The 9,653-nt window shown below is 47.7% G+C and overlaps 1 protein-coding gene across 1 annotated transcript; it reads right to left on the bottom strand.

The window, feature by feature from the left end:
* Positions 1 to 1,721: 1,721 nt before the first annotated feature.
* LOC106029170 (uncharacterized) lies at positions 1,722 to 6,166 on the bottom strand. Its single transcript, XM_063260530.1, has 5 exons — positions 6,162 to 6,166; positions 5,984 to 6,042; positions 5,732 to 5,773; positions 5,509 to 5,573; positions 1,722 to 3,070 (listed from the first exon to the last, which is right to left on the bottom strand). Exons 1-5 carry the CDS (start codon positions 6,164 to 6,166, stop codon positions 2,495 to 2,497), a joined length of 747 nt encoding a protein of 248 aa, XP_063116600.1. The 3' UTR covers positions 1,722 to 2,494.
* Positions 6,167 to 9,653: the final 3,487 nt, after the last annotated feature.

Below are 9,653 nucleotides of genomic sequence, written 5' to 3' on the forward strand. Positions count from 1 at the left end.
AACAGAAGAGTCACTTGCTTTATTCTTTTTGCTTTTGTTTTATGTTTTTTTTGGTACCAGCAATTGAACTCAGGACTTAGTGCTTGCCGGGCAGGCCCTATGCCACTGAGCTCTATCCCTACCGAGTCTTCCTGTTCTTTCCTGGAAATGCATGATGTTCTGGACCAAGTCATAGGACACGTCCAGATCAGAATGACCGGGATCAGCTCAGATCCGGTTCTTGATTGAGCTCATCTGGAGATCAAGTGATGCGAGGCCCAAAACAAGACGCCACACGCCTGCCACGTTTCCCCCCTTCCCGCTCACCCCTGCCGGTTATTCCCACAGGCCCCACGAGCTGCAGGAAATAAAGACCATCAGGACGGAAACTTAACAGGGTGCACAACCAGCAGATCTGTGTTTTGTGTAAACCGTACAGGGTAAAATGAAAGGATTTTATGACCTAGTAGGGCAGAAGGAAAGGAAAATCGTATTCTTTTTATTTAGTGCGAGGCACGCTGTGTGCAGTTCGTTACTGTCTTTGCTCTTTGGAATACCCAGTTCCAGTTCTGCTGTTGACTAGCTGAATTATTTCACTTCTGTGAACCCTTTTCATAAAGCAGATATCTCTCTCCCAGGACACAATCAGAACATGTGCTTTTCATAGCAGGGCAGTGCCTGGCCCGTGCTCATTGGCAAAGACACTAACTGTAGTAGAATTTCTGGAGCTGGTTTGGGAATTTCTGGAGGTGGCAGGGAGAAATGTGGGCAGAGAGGGCTGATGGGTTTCCATTCTGTTTGCCAGGCTGTGCATGGAGGAGTCAGGCTGAAGATGCAGGGGTGATAAGGATGGGGGTCCCCAGGCTCAGGCCAGTTAGGGATGAGAAAGCAGCAGGATTCAGCGTGGGGTTAGACACAGGGAACCGGGTTTAGGGCTTGGTGTGGTGGGAGGGAGGATCTGGTCTGGAAATGGATGTGGGGACAGTACTGTCCTCCCTGTGAGGGTACAGGGAACTAGGCACAGGTCAGCTTAGGGTCCTCACCCCAGGATCCTGAACTGCAGGTACCTCCAAGGCTTCAGCGCAGGCCTCAGCTGGGCAAAGGGAGGGGGGCATCAGATGCTAGATCCAGGCAGAGCAGTGTCCTTGAAACACTTCCCATCCTAGCCTGCGTTCTAACCCAAACTGGCCAGGCCCTAGGTCCCACCCATGCCCCAAGGGGCGAGTGACATGGTGACTGGGGAAATCCTGCCCTGTGCAGTGATCCTGGGAGCCCTGGCATACAGAGACCTCAAGAGGGCTCCCCATCCCTTCCCCTTCAGACACTGTCAAGAGCCATTTCCCTCTCTAAAGAAACCAAGCCAAGCCAAGAAAACACAGCAGCAAAAGCCCCAGGAGAGACCCATTTTTCCGGATAGAATATTTCAGGTCAAAACAGTTACTTGTGGGATTTAAACCTTGGCTTTGGTATGTCAGGTGACAGATGCCACCAGTTTGGAGCGATGGCACAGTGAGGCTGCTGGCAGCCATCAGCCACCAGGGCCGTTGTGTGGGCATCTGGATCATTACGGGAGTGACTGAGGAAGAGCAGCGCTCACTGTGGCCTGAGCCATGTGAACATGCCATCAGCAGACAGAGCTACGAGGGTCCCGGGACCTACGACGCGTGCAGAGTCCAGGGCGCTAGCGCTGCTCGCAATGCTGCGGTCCACAACCGAGCTGGTTACTTTAAAAAAAAAAAAAGTTTTTGGACTTTGGAGTTTTATTGCATTTCATCCCTGGACCTTTTATAAACTAATGAGAAAGAGGAAGACAAAAGTAACAGCAAGGAGCATTCTTGGGGCAAGGAGGGATGTCCCTCGTGCACAGATGGGACGCTGATATAAACACTCATGCTGGTTAGGGATTGAGGAGCATGCGCAGTGCTCCCAGGAGGAGCCACTCCTGGTGCTGTCGTTTGCTTTTGAAATTTTTACTTTGGTGGACAAAGGGGGCTTCCAGAATCGGTTTTGTTCATCATGGAAGGAAATCACCGTGAATAATTTCAGCAATACGCAGATATGGGACGGAAGAGGGAATGGATCACCTGCTACTCCAAACCTCAGGAACGGTTCTCAGAGCAGCCGCTGAGCGGTTTTGTGAAGCATTTAGCTGCTTCGCTGCACTCCAGCCCGCTCTGGGTCTTGCCCCTTACAGTGTCTCGGTCTTGCCACCTGTGCAGTGGCTGTGATGTTACAGTTTGGGGTGGTTATTTTTTGGCAGCCTTTGGAGGTGGGGCTGGGAGAGGAGCAGAGCACGTTTAAGGGAAGTCTGACCTCTGACACTGAAAGTAGCTGAAGAGACACAAAAGCAGAATGTTGGAAAAAATGTCCAATAGCTCAGAAAAGCTGGAAAATTGGTGTTCAGTGATCTGATCTTTAGGAAATTGAGCAGATCCCGCCAGTGGGCCCCAGGTCCTCAGCTGCTGGGTGCTGGGCAGGCCAGGAGAATGTCCCATCCTCGCATGGGCAGCAGAGGTCACCACCCAGCAGGGTATCTGCTACGGAGGCTCCTGCTTTTCCTGGGGAGGGGTCGTCCACCGGGGCTTCCTGTCTGCTTGCTTTGGCTACCAGCTGAGTGGCTGAGCTGCAGCCTCTTGCGATTCTCCAGGTTTCTCCTGCTGCTTTGGAGCTGAAGTCCCTGTCCTACTTTGGGGACAGAGACGGACTCTGTCCTGTACATAGCGGGACAGACAAGGCATGGCTGACAGTAGCGGGTGCCGGTAAAGTGTCTGATGAGCTGGGGCCAAGGCCTTCTCCTCGCAGGGTCAGCAAGGCTGCCGTCTCGATGCAGGGAAGACGCCCCGGCCAAGTGCGTTTGCTTCCAGTTCAGCAGCTGGGGAACCTCAGGAGTCTGACGCGGCGGCACAGGAGCACATGAGGCTGGAGCAGGTGGCCGAGGCTGGGATTCCACTTGCCCGGCAAGGACGTGAAATGCACAGCCTGTTAATGCTGCCGGAATTCCTGGAGGCCCGGGACTTTGAATACAGGGGCCTTGGTCCCAGAAAGGCCCCTGCTCTGAGGGAAAGTGAGGGAAGCTGGGGACCAGTCTCTCCTACATGAGTATAAAAAAACATAAGGTTCTTTCAAAGCCAAAGCTTCTGTAGCTTTTTCTGCCTTTTACATCGGCAGCGGTAGCGACATATGTTTTAGACTGGGGGAAGAGTTGTGCGCGTGTGTGCGTGCGGTGCATATATGTGTGTGTGTAGGTGCGCGGCAAGGCAGAGGGCTCAGTAGTCAGAGCCAGGGAGAAGCAGCTGACAGGTACTTTTTACTATGTACCATTGTCAGCTTAGTCACTTTTAAATAGCTAGTAAGGAACACAATGATATGTATGGAGTACTGCCCCCATCTGGGCACCTAGATCCATCCCCTAAAGAGACTCACTGTGCTAATTTCGCCCTCTCTGTCTGTCTCTCTTTCTTTCTTTTGGTATTGGGAAATGAACTCAGGACCTTGCATTTGCCAGGCAGGCACTATGTCACTGACCTACACCCCCCCCCCCACCATTGCTAATTCCTTGCATATAGAAAAGCGTTTTAAACATAGGGATGTCTAAGGTCCAAGTCTAAGTTACCTGCATTGTTGTGATACAGACTGGATTTTCTCAAACTCTCACAAAGCACTTGGATCCTCTGAGGGGCTTGTTAACCACAGATGCTGATTCAGAAGGTCTGGGTGGGGCCGGAGTGCCTTCATTTTCTGATGGGACACCAGGGGCCCCTGATGTTGCTGGTTTAGGGACACCTTGTGAGTAGCAGTGATGCAGGCAGCCCCTCACCTTACACTTTCAGCAAAATGAGCTCTATCATTAAGGTTTCTGGTAAGTTATTGAGCATTTTTTTGTCCTAAGTGCTGGGGAGTCAGCCGGGAATGAAACTGACACAAAGCCCTGTCCATGTGGAACTTACAAACTTGTGGGAGAAGATCATCAATAATGTACCTACTGGCTTTCTGTTATAGTAACAAAATGCCTGAGAGAATCAATTTAAAAAGGAGGGAAGGTTTATGTTGGCTCGTGGTTTCAGAGGTTTCAGTCTATGGTCGCTTGACTTGCTGCTTTGGGCCTGCAGTGGTTCAGGACAGCATGTAGCAGAGGAGGCCTATTTACCTAATGGTTGCTGGGGAGACACAGAGGGGTTGGAGTCTCGGTGACCTACCTTTCTCCCGCTAGACCCTGCCTCCTGAAGTGTCTGGCACCTGCCAATGGCACTACTCCCATGGATAACCCCTTCAACAGTAAGCTTTTGGGGGACACTCTGATCCAAACTATAGCAGCACATGTAATAAACAGATCAACTGCAATGCACAATAAATACAGTCCATAAGTCAAATGGTGGGGCTATGGAAAACAGAGCAAGAGGAGGGGAACTGGCTGTGGGCAAGGAGGAGCTGGATGTGATTTTAGAAGGGATGGTTTGAGGGCCAGGGATATAGCTCAGTGGCACAAGCACCTGCCTGTTAAGCTCAAGGACCCGAGTGCCATTCCAGGTTTTTAAAAAAGGAAAAAGATGGTTTGAGAAACATTCCAGTCAGGTGCCATTTTGAATGGAAATTCATAAAAGGGTAGAGAATGTGTCATGGGGATAAGTAACAGTTTAAAAAAGTTTTATCTTATTTTAATTTTTTTGAGACAAGGCCTTACCACTCAGTCCCTGCTGGTCTCGAACTTTCTGTGTAGCCCAGGCTGGCCTCAAATTCATGAGGATCCTCCTGCCTCAGCCTTCCAAATGCTGGGATTATAGACATGTTCCACCACACCCAGATCGTAATGGTTTTTTAAACATTAGGAATGTGGCTAAATTTCTTGTCAAGGGAAACAAAAGGAACTCACATGCTGGAATTGTGAAATTTGCCTGAAATCAATGGGTCAGTAGCCATCAGAACTCAGCGTGAAAGAAAGCTGAGAAAAAGAGTTCCTCGGGATACTGAGGAGACAAATGAGCCTCCGCAAGAAGAGAGGATGAAATTTTGATTCAGTTATATGTGAATCTCAAAGGACACAGTGTCTCATCTAACATTTAAATTATATATTATATAAAGATAAAATATGACCAGAGTGAGCATTAAAGAACTAGCTATTACCTGGTACAGTTAGGCCACATGCATTAATGTGTTGGTGTGTTTGTCTGAGTTTGCTTACAAGATATAATCACTGGGGCATTTGGGAGTCTGCAGAAGGAGGGAAAAAGGAGGATTTATTCAGGGCTAGGAAGGGAAATTCCCATAGCATCTCCACTGAGGACGAGCTATAATTTAAGCGCATACTTTGTGGTTAGAAATGTTAGAGTCCAAAATGCCCCAGAAAGCATAAAGCGGCTTCCAGGCTGGCAGGCAGTTGGGGCTGCAGTTTGCAAAGCTTGCCCAACACCACCTAAGGCAGCACCTTGCCAGGAAACACAGGGCAGTCCCTGGAAACTCTGAGGAAAGGGGTGAATGGGAAAAGGGGGAACACAGGGCTGACGGTGAGGGGGAAGTACCTGTTAGACTCACCAGGTGAGCCAGCCGCAGGTGGTGAGTACAGGAAATGTCCCGTTCTTTCTCAGTAACTCCAGCAGCTGAAATGGGCCCAGCCCAGTTTGTCTTCCCAGGGAAACCACGTGGGAGAGGACCAGCACCCCTCCTCCTACTCCCCCTGGCACCCCAAGTCTCCAAGAGTCTAAATCAGATTTACTTTTAGGGCCCACACCCCCCTTTGGCAAAAACATTACTGCACCTGCTGGCCGATGCCTGTGATTCTTAGCAGAGGTTTTTCCTGCTGAAAATGGAAGAAGGAAGCTTTTCATTGTTAATGACGGGGTGAGCTATTAGGCTATGCGAGGAAAGCACAATCTATCTGTCAGCCAGAGTAAATGGCTCTTGTCAGAGCCTGTTACTTTTTCAACAAGCAAGAGAAAGGAATAGATCACAGAGGACTCAGTGGCCAGGCTTTCCAGGCAGGGACATTCACGGGAGCCCGGCTATTTACCTTCCACAGTTCCAAGGAGCAGACGTTGCTTGGTGGAGAGGAATTTGTGTCCTGAACATCTGTATGCTTGGCCAGTTTAGCGGGAACTCTGCCACCCAGACATATGATTCACATCAACTGTGTTTTTCATGAGTTTTAGAGACTCTTTTTTTTTTTTTTTTTTTTAAGCAAGGCTGACGTCATTACGAAGGAACTTTTTCCTCATAGGTTGCAACTGAGGTGCTGCTGCAAGTGGCATTGGACGAGACCTTCGGAGAAGCTTTTTTTGTTTTTTAATTTTTAAATTTTTTCTGCCTTTCTCCAGAAATGGGTGAGTAGGGGAACCTCCGGACAGGGATGAGAGAAATACTGTTTTATTTGTCATACATGCAATGACGCTTCACTGGAAAAGTTCTGAAAAATGGGAGCCACATAACATGAAGAAAAATTAAGTGAATTTCTTTAATAAAATTAAAACTCCAGCTCAGAATGTTCCACTCCTCTTCTACCTCTAATTTTTCTTCTCTAATTTTTTTCCTGAAGATTTAATATGCCATGATTTGTTTAAAAATTAGCATTTTTAGGGTGGTGTTTCTCTCTCTCTCTCTCTCTCTCTCTCTCTCTCTCTCTCTCTCTCTGTCTCTGTCTCTCTGTCTCTCTTTTTCTTGGTACTTGGGATTGAACCCAGGACTTTTGCCCTGAACTACATTTTCAGCCTATTTATTTATTTATTTATAATGTAGAGACAGTGTCTAATTTCTAAGTTACCCAGGCTGGGCTCCAAATTGTGATCCTTCTGTCTCAGCCTCCCAGAGAGCTGGAATTACAAGTTTGGGTCATTATGCTAGGGCCATGAGGCACGTGTTTTAAATATAAAAATATTGAAGTAGAATATTTGGTTTAAAAAATGCAAACAAATAATAATAATAAAATAACCACGAAAAAAAATTCTTTGTGGAGACCACAAGATCTTTTGAAACGTTTTCTTCTTGCTGTGGGTTTCGTTGGGCTCACCCTCTGGGGATAGCTACATCCCTCCTTCCTTGCTGGACACATCATCAGATTTTGTCATGGGCTGTTGGGATTCGAAGAGACACAGCGCCGGGTCATTTGGGTTAAACCAGGCACAGGAGCCAGGCTGAAACCCAGACTCGGGTCATCCTGGTGAGGTGGCTGGCCCCGGCCAGCACATAGCGCCTTGCGTGATGAAGGGTGAGTTAGGACATCCCAAATAACCCAGCTGAGGCCCTGGGGAGCCATCGGGGTGCACGCAGGCAAGTGGTCGCTTTTTCCAGGAAGTGACTGCAGCCCGAGGAAGTCCAAGATGCCACTCTGGGGGAGGTGGGGTGGCCCTGGGAGCTGTTAGAAGCCACCCCAAATCCTAACGCTGCCCGCATATAGCTATGGTTACCTCAGTCATTTGCAATGGGTGTATTCATTTCGGTTGCCAAGAAGGCCGAGTGGAGTGGATGTAGGCTCAGTACACTGACATTTCAGGCTGAGGAGGGTGGCGTTGAGGGGCGTGGGAGTCTCCCGAGGAGAAGAAAATTGCACTTTGACAGCAAATCTTGTGATGCCTGGATCGCCGAGAAGAGCCTCCGTTCACTCATTAGCGGAAATGTCCCAGAAATGTGGTGAATCCAGAACAGGCAGCTGCTTGGTAGAGTGCTCTGAATCCAAGCACAGAGAGACTTGGTAGCTGTGTGACCGTGGAAGGGCAAGGCCTTTGCCCTGTGTGACTCTGTTTCTGGCAAAATGGCGATCATAATGGTTTTGTGCTTGGTTGTTGTAAGGGCCCTAGAAATGTATGTGCTGTCCTTGGCATATGAGTAGCTGGCCACTGAATAACAGCACAGTCCTTGGCTCTGATAATGGGCGTGAGAATCGCCGTGGAGCTGTGCAGGCTACATGCTCTGGAAGGGTGAGGTCATGCTGGGGTGGAGGGACTAAGCACTTAGACTTCCATTACCACCGTGGGTGTGACCACAACCTTTCTACCTTTGGCAGCCTGTTGGTTCTCCGTAGCCAGCCTCCTTCACCCTCCCTTTACCCCCAGACGAAGCATTCTTTCTTCCTCAGAGTGAGGCTATGTCCGTCTATCTAATCTAGCTCTGGGAGAGGCAAAGTGCAGGAGTGAAGGCTGTGGAGTTGGCAGGGGTGGTGTGGGAGGGTGAAGTGAGCAGAAATAAACCCAGGTTGAATGGCTGGGTGTGGTGGTGCATGCTTTTAATCCAGCACTGGGAGGGCTGAGGCAGGAGGATCAATATGAGTTTGGGGCCAGCCTGACTACAAAGCAAGACTTTGTCTCAGAACAAAAACAAAAACAAAAAAACCCCCGAAGATGATGTGGGGTGAGAAGTACATGGATATGATAGCAAAGAGATTCCAGTGTGTTGCTGTGGACCTTGTCTATGGGTTTTCCTTGTTTTTCAAGAGAGGAATAAAAAGCAGCACTGCTTTTTTTCTGGTAAATTATATATATATATATATATATATATATATATATATAATTTATCTTTAAAACAATTTTTTTTTGAGACAAGATCTCACTATTGCAGTCCAGGCTTGCCTTGGGCTCACTTTGTAGCCCAGGCTGATCTCGAACTCACAACAATCCTCCTGCCTCAGCCTCCCAAGTGCTGGGATTACAGGAGTGCACCACCATGCCTGGTATAAAATTTATCTTTTAAACCATACTTATGTGTATAATTCAGTAGATAGTAAGTCTATTCACAGTGTTGTACAATCATCAACACTATCTAGTTATGGAGGTGTTTTTTTTTTTTATCATCCAAACAGAAACTATTGAACAATAACTCCCAACCCAGCTCCCACGTCCCTGGTAATCTCTATTCTATTTTCTGTCTCTATAAATTGTCTTACTCCATAGCCACCTTCTATAAAGTAGAGTTATACAGTACTGGCCTTTTTAAAACTGAGTTTATTTCACTTAACCTAATGCAAGTATGTCATATGGTCATGTGGTGATTCCTTTTGGAGTGCTTTGGTTGTCAAACTGAATCACTTGTTTTTATTGTATGTCTTAAATTGTTTTATTTCACCTCCTTCTCTTTATTTCCTGCTGTTCATTTGATGGAGAAACTGGATTATTTGACACTACAGACCGAGCCACAGTCTAGATTTATATACTGCCTATTCATAGTGCAGTTTGTCCTTCTGTCCCCACATTTCCTGCAAATTCAAAGTCAGATGGGAGTCTTGGTTTGATTCTTGGGCAAGTTCTTGAGAGGGCGGTTTCCTGAGAGGTGTTCTGTGTTTCTCACTTGATCGCAGCAGGAGGCATTGGAGGTACTTCTAAACGTGAATGTAAATTTATCAGAATAAAGTTCTGTGGTTGAACCATCCAGGGATGTGGCTAAAACCCCTTCCTTCAGTGACATGTATTTAAATGCTATCCTTATTATCCTGGGGAAGGTACTCCTGTTCCTACTTACAGAAGAAGAAATGGAGTCTTCAAGAGATTCTGCAAGGCTCAGAGTTTATTGAAAAGAGCTTCTGGTTTGGATATTTACAAAATAACTATCTTTTCATCTAAACCAGAACGTCTGTGGTGGGGGGCCTGGTGGCAGGGGTCTCTCTATGCAGTTCAGGCTGCCCTTGAGCTCACTTTGTAGCCTAGGCTGGTTTCGAACTCATAAGGATCCTCCTGACTCAGCCTCCTGAGTGCTGG

This window comes from Cavia porcellus, unplaced genomic scaffold (assembly GCF_034190915.1).
Source record: "Cavia porcellus strain 051 isolate PalLab524CR breed Dunkin Hartley unplaced genomic scaffold, mCavPor4.1 scaffold_14, whole genome shotgun sequence".
In the NCBI taxonomy this organism is placed as follows: Eukaryota; Metazoa; Chordata; class Mammalia; order Rodentia; family Caviidae; genus Cavia; species Cavia porcellus.

Bases quoted from the DNA above. Each gene is read 5' to 3' on its own strand.
- LOC106029170 (XM_063260530.1), bottom strand. The intron at 5,774-5,983 runs GTAAATAGCCGG...TTCCATTTTCAG, and splicing joins GCTCCTTGGAACTGTGGAAG to CAGGAAAAACCTCTGCTAAG. The intron at 3,071-5,508 runs GTGAGTCTAACA...ATACTCATGTAG, and splicing joins ACCTGCGGCTGGCTCACCTG to GAGAGACTGGTCCCCAGCTT.